Below are 16,788 nucleotides of genomic sequence, written 5' to 3'. Positions count from 1 at the left end.
TAGATTTTTATGGAAAAAGTATCAAGAGAAAAATGGGCTTCAAGCAAGTAGAGAAAACAGTCTGAGTAACAAGAGTAATATAACTGCTCCAATTCCTAAGTTTGGAGAGATGATAAATATATAGTTAACTACTTTTACTTGTTAAAATGTATAAAAATAGATTAGTCTAATTCACTAACCAAACTCTATTTTCACAAGCCTTAAGCATTTAAATGCTATGACCCCAAAATGTTGTGAGCCAGGAGACACTTTATCCAATTCTACTAATTCCACATCCTGCAACTGCTTCTCTGAATGTCAGAAGAAATAAAGTGTGAGAATCAAAATTTCTTTTTGACAAATTCAAACTTTAATATTAAAGTTCCACACAGCAAAGTGTCAGTGTGCTCTTCCCAGTTAATTTCCCTGTTCAAATGACTGCCAAACCAGCCATAACCAGAGATCAGTGACAGTGATCAGTCATAATCAGAGACCAGAATCAGTGCTTGGCATACAAAATGGAAACAGAGTATTCAGCTAATTCAGCGAAGTCTGTACATCAGTGGCAACACATTAGATGATATACTAAGTGCTGAGCACTGCTTTACACTATATTCCACTAGGGAACCAAGTAATACAGTAAAATAAAATAGACAGTGAGTAACACTGTCATAAAAAAAAGTAATCACAGCAGTAAGGTCTGCAATTAAGTTTCACACTACAAAATGAACCAGCGTATGCATGGCAACAGTTTTTGTTCATATAGCTTATAAACAATTATTTTTACTTGAAGATTGGAAGTAACTGAAAAGAACACATTCCTCAAGTTAGACAAAGGGAAATTTAAATATTTCTAATATTTTTATGAAGAACATCTGTTACAGGGCTAAATCATTTTTCATGAGGCCACAATCATAACCTTTACCCTAGCTCATCTTCCAATAATCGAACAACGCTATGTAACGATATTCATCTCAGACTTGTGTAGTTCAGTGGACAGAACTATCCAGTGAAAGACAACCTGCCAGAAAACAGCCCTCACCTTCCTCTCTTTCTGACACCAAGAGGAAAGAAGTTATGTTAAAGAGGAAAGTGATATGCTTGTTCTGGCATCAGGAAAAACATACCTCACAGATAACTGAAGATGTAGCAATTTCCAGATTTAAATACGGAGGCAGTGAAAGTGAATCAAAAGCAATGCTAAATACAGATTTACCACAAGTTTACTTTCCCAGCTCAAGGCTGGAAAGATCTGTAATTCTGAAGTATCCAAGGAAAACCTGATAGCAGCAGGAGAATGCTAGGATTTTCAATGGAAAAAGGATTTCGGGAAGTACCTTCCATATATTCCTTGTACATCTTAAGGCTGTGAGAAAAGAAGCCTCAAAGCAATTCCTCTAGCTATGTCAGGTAGACTTAGAAAAAAATAATTTAACTTATGCTCGTACTGTTAAAGGAACATTTGAGAGAACATTTCACTTTGAATTTACTCTGACAGGACTGCACATATGATGTACAACTTTAAACAACACTGACAACAGTGTACAATTGTGTGAATATATTTTTTAGTGAAGAATTTGGAAACGGGAAGTTATTTCGGCTTGCAGGCATAAATGGTTACATATACTGAAACAGGCAGATATAAGCATGTTGATTAGGAGTTGTATCAGTAACTAAGTGAGTTTTGAAAGAATTACTGGGAACAGGAAAGAAAAGTTGGAAATATAAGTCATAACTGGAGTTTAAAAAATGTCCTCCTCAGATAAGTTCCCAAAAAATAACCCCTTGCATTTCTTCTAAGCATAACCCATTCCAAGTGTAACCTCTACCAGATCTCCACAATTCACGTTTTTCCAATTTTTTGAGTAACAGAATCATATATTCCATTTCTCTTATATTTCGAGTGTAATTATAGACAGACACCCACACGCACGCGTGCACGCACAAGCTAGTGATCTTACTGCCAACTGTCTCCTTCTCAAGTTTACCTTGTGTTACTTGGTTACCATACCAGCCGTGTAGAAGCTCATCTTCTCTCCTTGAAGAAGCACTTAAGAATTACATCCTAGACTGTTTAAGTTTTGCCACTGTTCGTGGTTCTAAATACTATTAGATTATAAATTAGTTGAAAGGTATTGATTAAGGGAGGTAATGTCTGTCTATTCATCTCTGATCGTGGTTCAAGACTCAAGACAAGAAACCTTACACTGATAACAATACTTTCTGCTGAATGATCTAAGATGTAGTACATAGTACAGACTTTCTGAGGTGGTCTTATTCACCTCTTAAATTTGAGTCATGGGAAAGATAAAACTTGTAAATAGCCACCAAATCCCACAGAACTCAGGCAACTTTCAGGTAATCCTCGAATTAGGTTAGATTCTTAAGACTAGATTCTATAGCAAACATTGAAGGGTACAAGAGGCTAATGAATTTGCCTGCAGGGTGCCAAAAGGAAAAATTCACATCTGTATGTGTTAGTGCATTCACAATCTCCCAAATATGTCCAATCACCAACATTCCAGTAACCACTACAAACTATTAGAAACAAAATAGTGTAAACCCAAGGATATTTCATTCGGTATTTTTCATTTGAGGTTGTACTATTACATCTTCCTACAAACTGCAATATAAAATTTTCTGATTGGTTCCCATGATCCCAGTTTTATTTCATAAGCTTTAAAAATTTACTGCCAGGATGCATTTGGATTCTTAAGTTAATGTAAAATATGATATGATAACTATACAATGAAGTTTTGCCACTCAAGATTGCTGCTTATCAATTTTCACATAAAATAGTAAAAAATTTAGCTAGCTCATTTCTTATCTACGAAACAGGTCCCCACCACTTGTTCAGAAGACTTGTCTCAAGAAAAATGTGCAGCTAAAAGATGCCCATGAAAAGTATGTGTATTGTTATAAAATAGTTTCAGAAAATTTAAAAAAATACCCACACTAGAGTATATTTCATAGCACATCATTAAAGTTTAACTGGTCAATGCACTTAGTGGGTACAAAAATGCTGTAGTTTTATAGTTACGTGAATAATCCCAATTTTGTTCGGATTTCTAGCAGATAATGAGTAGTGCTAAGACATTTTCCCAGCATTGTTGTTCCAGAACTCAGCTGTCATCCCCATCCCACACCCTCCCTGAAAACACTACTCACAGAAATACTCAATTCCCTATGGAAGCAAAAATATTAAAAGATCCAAACATCCACAGAAAGTCAAATAAAGTTGTACGTATGAATAAAAAAATGTCCTCTAAATAAATGACACGGGAGGCAATAAATTGACACGACAAGTAAAGAAAAGGCTAAAGCACTCCAATACCAGTGAAACTGTTTTAATGTTGTTGCAATTCCATAATGCAACAATCATCATCTCATAAAAGACCCAATACTTTAGAATTCATTTTAATTACTCCTTTGTACCTATTTTACAAAATAAATGCAAGGTATACTTTAAATCCCCCTGTCTGTAGACTGTATGTGCCTATCTTATTTATGCTTATGAGAGTGTAAACTTAAATTCCTATTAAATGTTATATAAGAAAGAATGTTAAAATATTAACCTCTGCTTCAATGTACAGTTTCCAGAATCTGCCAGAACTGGGGAACTGGGCAACAAGGCGTTCATAGGTCTTCCGTGCTTTGTCTATAGGTTGATTCTAAAAATTGAAAATCAAAACAGCATTTACAATATTATGATTTATGTAAATGAATATGCTGATTTTACTCCAGAACCAAATAGTGTGAGTGGACCATAGATAAGGAAATGTAATCCTATGTCACTAAACCTGTGCCTCTCGAATGAGAATGCTCCAAGCGTCAAGGTCATATGGATTCTCTTCTAATTTCTTTTCAGCTTTCTTCACTTTTTCTGGGACATATTCGGCAGCCTAGAAAAATTAGAGAGAAGACATAAGAGATCACAAGTAGAGTTTCACAAATTCAATCCCAGCTACAAGGTCAAGCTAATGACAACACACTGACAACGTAACATTCCAGACTTCAGATTCTTATGCTGGAGCTAATTGTAATTTTATCTGTAAAAGCAAGTTGTTTCAGTAAGATAATGTATTCTTACCACAGGCTCTACACATCTGGTAAGCCAGCAAAAAGCTAGACTAAACTAAGTCATTTTAGAACACTAGAACAAACTCAAGTTTGCCAGAAAACTTAGTGCACTATGAACTTCAAACAGTTTCACTGACCTGAAACTTTTAAGATGGCTTAAGTAAATTCAAACTGATTTTTGTATTACAGCCCTCAGCCAAACAAATCCAGTTTACTGCTTGAATCATTCTGCATAGGCAAGACAGTAAGTATTTCGTATCACAGGTTACAGATTTAACAACAAAACTAGGAGATGACAGTTCTAGCAGCAACACTTACATGCTATCTAAGCACAATTTCTTTTTGGTTCATTTCCTGATCTTTCAATCAGCAAATTCTTAGTTGCCCTCCTGTAGCTTTGACACTACCTACCATAAAACATTTTCTTTACACCGAGACATTCAGATTTGAGTTTAAAACCTTTTTTTGATACTAAAATCTATACTAAATTGAATGTTAACTTGTTAATAAAGCTACTCTTGCAGTATAGGTTGAAATTTTCTTTTGAAGTTGTTTTCGTGGAAATATCTTTAGGATCTCCAGAAAAAAATCCCTACATTTAACGCTGTTGGCATGAAGTATATGAAAACAGAATTACTATCTATAATGATCACATCCACTCAAGCCTTTTAAATGCATGCTTATTACAACCCCAAATGCTATGAAGCTTTTTTAAATGTGAAATACTGTTCTGACCTGTGTACTTTTTTTTTTTTTTACGAACGTTCTGAACTTGGCTCATTTTCAGGCAGTTGTTAGCAGTTCCAAATCATATGATTAAGTATGCTTTGCTCTCATGCAGTAATAATATGTATTTATACTATTACTATAAAATATTTATGGAGAAATTTTACAAGTTACCTACATATTTACTGTTATAATATACCATTCTGTATTGTACAGGAGGACGGTGACTTATTACTGTACAGAACACTAAAAAAAACTGTCAGCTGCTGTAAGATTATTTCAAGGAAGTCATTTTACTTCTTAATATTGCATCTAGGCCAATATATAGCTCTGACGATTATAAAGACAGTAAGCAGGACAGAGGGAACTAATGCTCACCTCTATCAAAGGTTTCATCATACACAAAAAAAAGAGAAGGCAACTAGACATGTATAACACTACAGAGTTGTGATTTCTCATGAAATTAACAAGCATCGTTATTGCACATCACTTCTGAGGACCAGACATTCTAAGAGTAAAAACCCAAGGTATTATTAATGGATTTTACTGGAAAATCATTTATTCCTCAATGCAATAATAAACAGAACCATTACAGTAGCATTATAAGAAGGTAAGCTGCCAGCAAAGTATTGTGCAACACAATGATTTTTAAAACAAGAAAAAGCTGAAGATAGCAAACACAGTAAGCCTGCAAGTAAGATATTCCTACCTAGGAATATCAACTTTATTTTCAGCAGGTCCTCTTCCTCCCTCCAACCCAATTCAGTTTTATTAACCTTTGCAGATATACTACTATACTGAAGTTACTTCTGTTCTATGTGATAATTCAACTTTAATCATTTCAGAAGGTTACTGTATTTTTAATATTTCTCAGCACTACTAATTTTCCTGTCAGTCCTACTAGCAGAATATAAATCAAGTTATTTGCCTTAAGACTTCAAATTAGTGGGTTTTTTTTTACTTGTAAAATGGACAAATGATCAAGAATGTTGCTGAAGCATTACACTGATGTGTTCGAGCAGTCGTGTGAAAGGGAAAGAAAAAAATCGTAGAACGTGTTTTATAGGAGTTTATGTATGAAGACCATTATTCTTTTTAATTCAGCTCTGAGTCATTCTTAACAGTAATTGCTTGGTGCAAAGCAGTGTAACTTTGAAGGCAAGTATCACATCCCACAGCAAATTAATTTGTAAAATTAATTTCATAACAAATTACATTTAAAAATTTAGCTCAATCTTGACAGTTCAAAAGTAGTAAATTTATAAATCTCCATATGAACATCTTTACATCTCCAAGTCCATTGAAATGCTGACTGGGCAATACTGCAGACAGTAGTTGAAGTAACACAGCTCTAGGATGTGAAACAGTATGAAATGAACTAGTGACGTTATTTTTTTCCAAAAAGACATGCATGCATGAGCTTATTTCAACTTATGGACGACAGCACTGAATCTGAATTTTCCAAACTTAAAAAATAATTTATGTAAATTATCTCTACAGATGACCCAAAACTGCAGGTTTTTTTATTCAGTAAAGCACTAAATTCAAATTTGCCCCACAGCAGTGGTTAAGCATTGCTTCTCATTGTATTCTGGCTCAGTGAAATCTCTTTTTCTCAAATATTCAAGCACATATAGACTATTCATTATTCAATTAGACAGAAACGCCTAGTTTTTAGGAGCACTATTAACACTGGCTACAATTTATTGCTCTACGCTACACAACAATTGAAACATTTCTTCAACCACCGGGTTCTCTACTGCAACTAGTCACTTCCAAACGGGAAGAAGTAGAATGGAGCATTGTAGTGCATCTCAACTCTTTCAGCAGTAGCTCAGCTGTATTACCTCAAACCTTTCAATGTGACACTCTTAACTCAGCTAATGCTGCTGCAAAACAGTTAAGGGCTTCCAGGAAGTTAATTTCACCCATGCAGATATAGGGCAATAACCTCAGAATGGCTGCAATAAATTAAGCTACTGCAAAAATAACTGCTGACACGATGCATAATCCCAGTAATCCTACATTAATGTTGTATGTGTGATATAGGGCTCCTAATCGATGTAGGAAGCATAAGAAAATCTTGATTCTTTTATTTGAAAGATGTTGAAGGACTAATTTCTTAAATTAGCAAGTATTCATTTAGCATCAGCAGAAAAAGTTATCCATGCAAACAAAAGAAAAACACAGGAGCTCTGCAGAACTGATAAATGAGATATGGTCAGGGTTTTAAGATGGCCTGTTTGGTATTGCTTATATCTAACGTCACCAGTAAGAAAATGCCCAAACTCTTCAGGCCAGTGAGCATTCCCTCTCCTTTTCTTTGGGTTAAAAAAAATAAAATCTTCTAAGAGCCATCCACATGTAGAGCAAACTACACTGCAGGCAAACCAGTGTTCAGGTTATATCTCAACTAAAACAAGTTCTCATTACCTTTCACCTTCATGCCTAATCATTCCCAACACGCCGGAGAAATCAACGCTTAGGCTTTCCAGTGCGGACCACTTTGCCAGAGCTGGGTGAGTACACGCCTGCATTCAGTGACACGCCAAAGTCTCTGAGGACTAACGTCTAATGTAAGCATGCAGTGAAGGGGAGCAGGGAGCTGTGACTTTTAACTTTGCTCAACTACAACTAGAAAGATCACAGTCTCGAAAACTGCATGTTAACTAACCCTGCGCTTAGAGCTGCTGTTAATCACAGCTTGGGAACACATGACTTTTGATTATATACTTTTATTTGTATCACCTGCACGACATCCAGTATCCAACACCGTAAATACTTCACCCACCGGGTGCTGTTCACTGACATGATCCTGCCCCTACATAAGCATTTTCAGTCCCTTCCTCTGGTTAAGGCACATACCTGAGCTTGCCTCATTCTGTACCAAGCCAGTTCAGGGAGTTGAATCAGCAGGAAAAAAAACCCTATTAGGAAAAGCGATCAACTTTCTAACTGGCTCAGCTCCCCCCTACCAGGATCAGATGTGATGAAGAATACAGAATTCAACAAAATATAGAACTTCAGTCCCAAGTTAGATTGGCAGAAACTACCATAAAAACTACAAAATTGGATACTAACTTTTAACTTTTCTTTAATGGCTGGATAAAAATGCTGCGAAGAATTGTTGCATTCAAACCGGAAAAGTACTTTTTGTCCTTTTCTTTTGATAACTGTGTTCAGTATACCTCCCGTGTAATTGGGCTCCAATCCCACAAACAACCTGCTCAAGGTCACTGAATCATTTTAGCACTTAAAGTTCTCTGTCAGTACTTGTATTTGTAACATCTAGTCTGATTCACAGCTTTCATTAGTTGTACACAGATAAATGGCAATGGATTCTTAGTTTCACAGACACTAAGAGCGTAAAATGTTTCTTCCAACAAAATCAGTCGATTGTACAAAAGCCACATCTGAATTCATAAAATATGTCAGAGGGAACAAGAACACATGAATTGACTTTTAGTCTTTACTGCAAGTTCTTTTTATTCACCTTCAAGGAAAAATTCTTGGTTTACACCTTACTGCTAAAAGCATCAGTTAAGAGTTTCCCCAGGCCTCTGACAGTGAACCTTCATGATTCCAAACCATCAGAAAATACCTGGCCAAACACCTCTTTCAGCTGCTCACACCATATAATGCATCCCATTGCTTAAAGCATCCTGCTTCCACAAAAGGAGCTTTTGCAGTGAAAAACCAGGCACCTTAAACGTTGTTAATTTCTCAATTCGGTTAAATTACACATTTGCCTAGCCTAAGCTTTTCCTTCACACTTAGTTATGGCTATACACGCAAAGAGCAAGTTGCTAATTCTTATCTTGTTGCACATCCGGTACTTTAGTACAGTAAACACCACAGCACTGGACCTCCTGCACTTTCTCTGTGTACTAATGATTGTTTCTGTGGGGGAAACAAAGCAAGATACTTAGTGTCCAGCAAGCATACTTCCCCCTACTAACTTAACTCACTGTTGACAGGAAAAGCTACTTAACCCAGAACAAACACCCAGCTGCAGTTATTCTAGTACCACACCGTATTCCAGATTGCCTTGTTTAACCATGGAAACTGGCGTCTTTCCTGAGTTCAACAAACAACGATACCAAAATGGAAAGTATTTCCCATAGGCAAGTCTTGAATCTATTTATAATACCTTGCCTTCTACTTGGCCACTAAGGAAATTCAACTGTGAACACAATTTTGGAAGAATCTTTGCCCATTAAGACTGGGTCACTATTAACAGACGTAACGCAGCATATTAATCTAATAATTTTTAAAATGATACTTTTACAGGTAAACTTCTATGAAGTTGTATCTCTGTACAAACCAAGAGTTTTAGATTAATAAGGATTACCATTCTTTCCTCATGAGACTATTTCCCAAATGTTAGCATTTAGACATTTTCCACTTTAGCTTCTTGGTGTATCTGGAACTTATTGTCCCAGAAAACGCAGCTTAAATATAGAGCTTGGTTACAATTGTGCAAAAAAATGGAAAAACATCCGCAACACCAAGTCCAAAGTCTTTTGCCATCAAACCTTGTTTTCATTCTATGTACTACCAGTTCCTACAGTAACTGTAAACAGTGATAGTAAAGCCAGTTATGTACTATATATGCTACGATGCTCCTAGTTTTTTTTTGTTGTTTCAAATGACTCCTCCTGTGAAGCTCAACTCCCACAATCCTGCAAAAATAAGCCTTTGCTTTCAGCACTGTGCTCACCAACATCTGTTTTTAAGATATTAAGCTTAAGTTGCTTACATTAGCATTTACTACCGCACTTCAAATTCAGAGACTTGCACAATGTACTGTACCAAACAGATACAAGGTATGAATGGAGTAGAGAGGGACAGGAAATACTACCAAAAAAAAAATATACTTCTTTTGAGGTCTTTTCTATAATCACAGAAACTACACAGACTTTTTTTCCATAGCTCAGTCTTGGAGCAGATTCATATTCATAAGAGGTAACCTGCATCGCAGGCTGAGGCACAGCTCGGAAACCAGTACAGGAAGTGGAAAATGCATGTTTCTAGACTTAAAAAGATGAGAAGTAACCTATTGCAAGGGTAAAATAAATACTGCCTCAAGTCTTCAGATAAAATTCATGTCTCGCAACTTTGTATTTATTAAATGAATACGAGAAGTTGCTCTGTCATGGGAGAAAGAGGCAGAAAGGGCACAATGCATTTAAGGCCTTCTTTGAGAGTACCTGGAGCAATGACCACACAAAATGAAACCAGATACATTACATAAAGGTCCAGAAAAAATGTAAAAAAATTATAGTTGCAAGTGCATACTCTTTTTAACCCTGACACATGCAAGAGATTGGGAAGAGCTTGTCAGGGAAAATGAGGGAATTTTCTAGCAAACAGCAAGAGATGCTGCCTTTCAGTCTACGAAATGTTGATTTCTACGATATAGACAGATAAAAGTGTTTGGTATTCTAGAAACCAACCCTGTAAATTATGGCTGGTTAAACATCATGTAGACCCTGCCATGAGTTTAAGAGGGACCTAACAGATTTTAAGTTCTGGTATCACTCAACTGGTTCTGCAGAAATTATTTGGGTCCAGCATAGCAAACGGTACTAGAATTGATACTATTCTGACTCCCAAAATGGTCCATGCAGTAATGGTGCCTGCATCACGTTCCCACGTCCCATCCTATTCCCCCTCCTTTACCCCACTCTGTTCAACAGTAACAGTGCGAGGAGGAGATGGCCTCCAGCTGGTAGCTCAGGCTCCTTCTCTACCACACAGCCATGCAGCCTAACAATGCTTAGCTAAGCTCAACCTAAAGGCAGAGAAGGCATGTTCCAGCTGTACTGCACATGGTGTAATAAAGCCTTCTAATCTCCATCTGAGACTTTAACCTTACAAAACCTTTACTCTCCCACCCTTGCTACATTCAACATGCTCTCCGTTCTTTCCTGCACTACCACAGCTTCGTGCTCGCAGCAGACAGCATGGCAATTTGTTTTTCATCTGCCTGCTTTTGGAAGTCCTCTCCAAGTCCTAAGATCTAGGAAGCAAGATGTAGATGCTCCTGAGCGTCAATGAGTCAGAGCTAACAGTTCTGGTTTGTGAAAGGTCTTTAGCATCTGCATCACACACTCTAACGTGCACATCTTGTGCACAGCTAGCTGTGGTCACCCCTTCTACCAACCAAAGTATGTGACTGTCAGTAATAATGGCACATGAAAACTCAGAACCTGGTCACGCAAGCAGCAGAGGAAACGTGAAAGAAGAAAGCCAGATGCAATTCAACCTCTGTCTAGCTTCAGCTTCCCACGGAAAGGAACCATTAAAACTCTAAGAACATTGTGCATGTAAGGTCAGAGAGACCTTTGGCTAGCAGCACTAGGCTACGCTATATATCAGCAGCAGCGTGGCAGAAAAGAGCAAGGCGCCACTGCCCCAGTCACAATGCTTTGCTGTTCCTTCTTGGACAGACACACTGTGACCAGGTAACTGTGTAACGACCGCCGTTAGAGCCACATCAACGCTTCCAACGCACCTGCCGCACAACGCAGCTGGAGGGTGGGGAACCTTCATGGTGGTATTGCTCAAGACACCGATATTAAATTATGTCCTATTTTAATATTAGGAACAAGAAACAGAAGTCTGCCAGGGTTTGAAAAATAATATTGTAGAGGGCAACGTACAGAAACTGAAGAAAACTGATGGAAGGAGTTGACCATAACAAAATTGGAGGTCTGGGAAAACAGAATACTGCTTTCATAAAGAGCATGGTGTAAAGAAAAGATTTAACAAAGCCTGTAGAAGTTTTTTATATTTGAATTGTACCCAATGTGAAAACAGTAATCAAAACCTGATAAAGGCCGAAAGTTAATACAGACTTAAAAAAACCCAAGCCATATATTAAAATAGATGACTTACATATGCTGCAAATAATTTGCATTTTTTTAAATGCTAAAACCCTCTGTGATATGGCACAATATTAAAGCTAATGATACTTTCCAGAATAGCTTTTATTTTAGTATATAGACAGTAGTTCAACCTTTTGTATATTGTCTTCCCTTGCAAAAGAAAATAAAGCCTTAAGTCAGCGTCATTTGCTCTGTAAGTTACCCAGTAATATATTACAAGTTACAGAAATGAAGACACCACTTTAATTGAGTTTAATTATGCAATTAACTGTCAGTGCAACTTCAAAAAAAAATATTGTGGTGGGTAGCTTGAATGTGAAGCATATTACACATCGGGACTGTCAACATTTTACTGTAATGTGTTCTTACTTTTCGTGATGAAGTAAACCTTTCTGAAGAACCTCTCGCTTGACCATACAAACATTTTCTAACCTCACTAATGTTGAGCATACAGGCTGGTAATTCACAGCATGTTTTCCTAATGAGAAAGAAACTGGGTATTTTACATTCTTGCCTTCCCTACCCAAGAAACTAGTGACTTTACAAAGAGTTTATATCTCACCCTTTCACGATACAGGCCCAGATACACAGAAGCATAACCTGTTTTGGAAAAAGCCTTAATTCTACAAAGAAAAGCTTCTGAAAAAAGAAGTGCTAGGTCATTGACTTGATTTAAAGAACTTGTGTAGGCTCCACAGGCAGCTGTAGGGATATCAATCACTTCTCCCCTACCCAGTAACTTTCACCCCCACCCCACTGCCCCGCATAACGCAGATTTTAAACACAGCCCTAACTTTTAAGAAGAGCTACTTAGCGAAATTCTGCCTCTAAGTAGAGAATACTTCATATTAACACTAGACTTAAAAATCTGGCATAAAATCCTGACTGCATCTGCCTAGAAAATAAGAAAGTGTGACAAATATGTGGTTTTAGCATATTTAAAAAAAAAACAACAAACAACAAAACAAGCCAAAGCCAACTGAAGCAGCAGTTATTTCTCCAAGAGCAAGAATGGTGTACCACAAAAAAAAAGTTCTCTTATTAAGCATATGTTTTTTTATTATGTTTTTTATATTTCGTTTCTAATTTGAAGACATTTTAATACTTCCGGACCAAAAACGCGGTGTACTTCTGCTGTATTTCTCAAGAAGCACACAACCTTTCACGTTAAACGCAGGTGTTGGGCAAACACTGGCTTTATAAAACCCTGCAGACCTGTTGGCACAGACAGCTTATTCGGGTTTAAGCCCTGGCGTACGCGACCACTACCCACGGCTGAATGAGGCGTGCAAAGCGAAGCGCAGCTCCCCGGAGCGCCTGCTGCCCCCGGGGAGGCGTTAGGGCCGGCTCAGCAGCCCCAGGAGGCCGGGAGGGCCGCCCTGCACCGAGGGGCCACGCCGGGAGCACCCCCCCGCCGTGCTCCCCTTCCCCTCCGCGCGGCCCGGCTGAGGGCACGGAGGCCGTTCCTCAAGATGGGGGAGCCGCTGAGGGGACGGGCGCGGTGCCGGGGCTCGGGCAGCGGGAAGGAAGGGCCGGGCAGGGCCAGACCGAACAGGGGGAAAGGAAGAGCAGGGCAGGGCCGCGCTCCCGCACCGCGAGCGCCCGCCGAGCCCCATGGGCGCCCCGCTCGCTGCCCGCCCCCCCCCCGGCCTTCCTCAGGGAGCGGCCCGCGGCCTCCCCCCGCCCGCTCACCTGGTCGCCGGCGCCTCCGTCTCCGGACATGGCGGGTTAAAAGAGAGCCGCGGCGCGGAGCCCCTCGGCGGCTTAAAAACCCCGTTAAAAAGCGCCCCGCGCCGCCACCGCGGGCAGCTCCCCCTGCCGCGCCAACGGCCCCGGCCCCGGCCGCGCTCCCCACAAAATGGCGGCGCGGCGCCTGCGGGCCGGCTCTGCGCGGGGGCGGGGGGCGGAGCGGCGCGGGGCGTGCTGGGAGCGGCCCGCAAGGGGCAACGGCGGCGGGCGCTGCCTGGCGGTGCGCGGGCGGGAGGTGGGGAGTGAGGTGGCTTGAGGTGGTCTCGGGTCCCGAGTCCCGAGGGAGTCTGGCGGCACAGCCCCGGTCCCTTCCCTTTCCCCGCTAATGCTGGGGCCCGTTGTGGAGATACCGTGGCCGTGTGGGCTGCGCCTCGGGCGTGTAGTGCTGTCCCGCGTCCCATGCTGTGGAGGGAGCCCCGTTGCTAGAGCCCCGTTGCTAGAGCCCCGGGCACGCTGAGCAGCTGCCAGGGGGCTCGGTAGCCTCTAACCCAGTCCTACATTCGCTCAGGAGCGCTGCCGTTTGAACGATGCCTGCTATCAGTAGGCCCACCTCCTCCACCTCACCAGAGCTCTCCTGAAGGCAGGAGGCAAGTGCAAAGGGCAGGCTGAGAGGTCAGCAGCTCCGGAGACCTCGAGGACGCAGGAGGCAGCTCCCCTTAAAGCTCCTAAACTTTATGTACAAAGCAATCGCAGTCCGTGAGAGGGGCGTTGAACCGGCCGCTGCAGAGAAATGGGCAGCTGTAGGAAACAAATTCAGGCATGGCAGATGCTGGGGTGAAAGCTGACTTAGCTACCTTCAAAACAGCAGTGTAAGTGTTCTTAAACTTGTATAATATGCTCATATTTATGCAGAAATACTTTAAATAAGTTGATGTTAGTACTCTTTGGGTTCCTTTCTGCTTTGTCTTCCAGAAGTTACCTTTTTAAGCTACAGTTGTGTGGAAAAAGGACATAAGGAAAGCAACACTTACCTCCTAAGCTTGACCAAAAAGAAAAAAGGTGGCATGTGGGGGAAAGAGTTAGCATTTATTTGACCAGGCTGTGGAGTAATTTTTCTTATCAGTACCAAAGATTTTTTATCTTGTTCTTCATAGGAGAAATCCATGTGTGCCTATCAATCTCTTCTGATAAATAAGCCGTGTTGGTCTCAGATTTCTTAAAGAATGATGATTTTGTGGTAGCAGCCTACCTTGTTTTTCATGGGTTTTTCCACGTCACAACAGCTTCCATTTTGAAAATATTTGAGATACGAATGTGATTTCACTTAAAAAAATGTGTTTTTCCATTTCCAGTGTAGGAACCCTGTCCTTATAAGGCATCACTTAAAGCAGTGCTGGTGAAACTGCTACCACCCAATACCTATGCTATTCTAGGCCTACAGGATGTCAGCTGTTTCAGTGGCCTTGGTGAAATTTTGGCCTAGATTTTTAGGATTTCTGGTACTCCTTTGTTTTACCTATATGGATTTTCTACTGTAATTTTAGGTGCTTCTCTATTACCTTGTTCAGTTTCTTAAAATGATGAAGGCGGCTTTGGACGTTGATATCATCAGTGACATCTTGCTCATCCAGTAGGGCAAGTTATTAAAGAGTGAAATGAATGATGCCTAATGTTACTTAGGCTTTTTCTTTGTACCTCTTACAGCATTTCCCTCCTACCCCCAAATAAATATTTTATCTCTTAACCTGGTGTTGCTCTTCATTTCTGTAATTCTACACACTGAATAGGCCTTTGACAAAAACCCAGCTGCTGTAAATACAGCTAGTGCCTGCCCCCTTTCTGTCAAGTGCTGCTGTGATAGCTTGCCTGAAATGCAGCTGTAATACGCATTCTTAACACCACAAGGTATTAGCTGGAGGAAATTACGAGGAGCAATAGCTTACAGAAAGAAAACTGTTTAAATTCTTGTCGATAAGTTATGCCTCACCACTTCAGCCCTGATAGCTTGCCTTGATTTGAAGTTACATGTGAAACTTTTCACATTTATGTAATAATTAAGATGTTTGTGTTCTGGTATGATTCAGTCAAGAGGCAGTATCACTTAAAAAAACAAAAACTGTGTGTAAATTGTAAGTTATATTTCAAAGTAACTTTACTTACAAAGTAAAAATGTTTCCTAGTCTTAAATTTAGAGTTTACATAGAACATAACTTAATTCTAGTTTTCTTCTGAATGTAACTTCAATTTGGGTCTCATGCATAAGTCTTCTGGCTTGAGTACAATAGTGTTTTGTGTTAGTTGACCTGTTTGATAGGCTGATTTGGAGTTTTCTTACTGATGGTCTTGGAGCAAATAATGGGGATGCTACGGCTAAGCTTATAATGAATACTTAGTTGCTAACTCCTGTGTAGCTCAAATGTTATTTTAGAAAGTGGCTGTTCCTTACATTTGTTTTGAAGCTGCATAATCATAAGTGAAATAGCTCAAGGCTTCTGGTCAGATGTAACTGGAGCAGTGAAGACATGATTACAGGCCTGTCTACTTGGAAAAGCTGCCCTTCAATTCTGAAATCGCTGGTGATATGAAAGTAACAGGATGTTGCTAATGTATTATGCTGTAGTGATTCATGCTTGGTTTAGTCACTGACATGAAACTGAATGGCAGGCTGTGAGTTAACAAGTGAACTATTGTGGATCTTACTGCTCAGAAAGTGGCTGTTGCTGAAGTTATGTATCACAAATTGAAAACAATCAGAAACTGAACGTGAATTGAAGATGCCTGCAATATATAGCAGTTCAATGGTACTTAAATGTTTTTGCTAGGAAAAAAAGTAGATACAAATTGTGTCACTTGAAAAAAGCAAGGAGAAAATCAGATCTTAAAACAAATGCATGTTGATCTTTACAGGGTGGTAGGCCAAGACCTTGGCATTAAGTGGAGCCTGTTTGGGAGGAGGCCGCTTTCACAGCGTTCAGTCAGTGGATATCAACTAGCTGCCATATCTGTCTTCCAAGTCATTCCAGCTGCCACAGCAGATTGTTGTGTATTACTAGTTATGAGATCCCAGGTTTTGTGCAACCATTTTAGCATCACTCTGTAACCACCAAAAACATTGTTCAGAGACTTTTTTCGATAGGATTTACTCAAATGTAGAGAGAGAATGCTAGCAGTTCTGAGATTTGAACTGCCCCATTGATTTTTGTGTATTAATGCTCAATCTTAAGCTGCCTGAACACAGAGGGGATTGTCCTCACTACTCCGTCATATCATTGGAGGCTGTGGGCTCTATCAGCCCCTTCTCTAGGATGGATTTCAGCATAGGTACAGGGGAGAGCACGTTGAGCTGAAAACTGAGAGCCCCTGTCTTGCTGTGGGGTGGTGGTGGGCCCTGCTGTTGCATCAGCTGAGAGTTCTGCAGGAGGTG

The 16,788-nt window shown here is 39.9% G+C and overlaps 1 protein-coding gene across 2 annotated transcripts in view; it reads right to left on the bottom strand.

The window, feature by feature from the left end:
* The window catches only part of CSTF3 (cleavage stimulation factor subunit 3), a 50,613-nt gene extending 37,055 nt beyond the window's left edge, over positions 1-13,558 (bottom strand). Inside the window, exons 1-3 of one of the 2 annotated variants that reach the window (XM_083837886.1) lie at positions 13,368-13,558; positions 3,780-3,881; positions 3,555-3,650 (exon numbers count right to left, since the gene is read on the bottom strand). In XM_083837886.1, the coding sequence (XP_083694012.1) occupies positions 3,555-3,650; positions 3,780-3,881; positions 13,368-13,397 (228 nt within the window). In that variant the 5' untranslated portion in view covers positions 13,398-13,558. The remainder of the gene's footprint in view (positions 1-3,554; positions 3,651-3,779; positions 3,882-13,367) is intronic. The other variant, XM_083837887.1, reaches the window with a different exon arrangement.
* Positions 13,559-16,788: the final 3,230 nt, after the last annotated feature.

The sequence above is a fragment of the Anser anser genome, assembly GCF_964211835.1.
Source record: "Anser anser genome assembly, chromosome: 5".
Taxonomy (NCBI): Eukaryota; Metazoa; Chordata; class Aves; order Anseriformes; family Anatidae; genus Anser; species Anser anser.
This window is presented reverse-complemented; position numbering and strand designations above follow the sequence as displayed.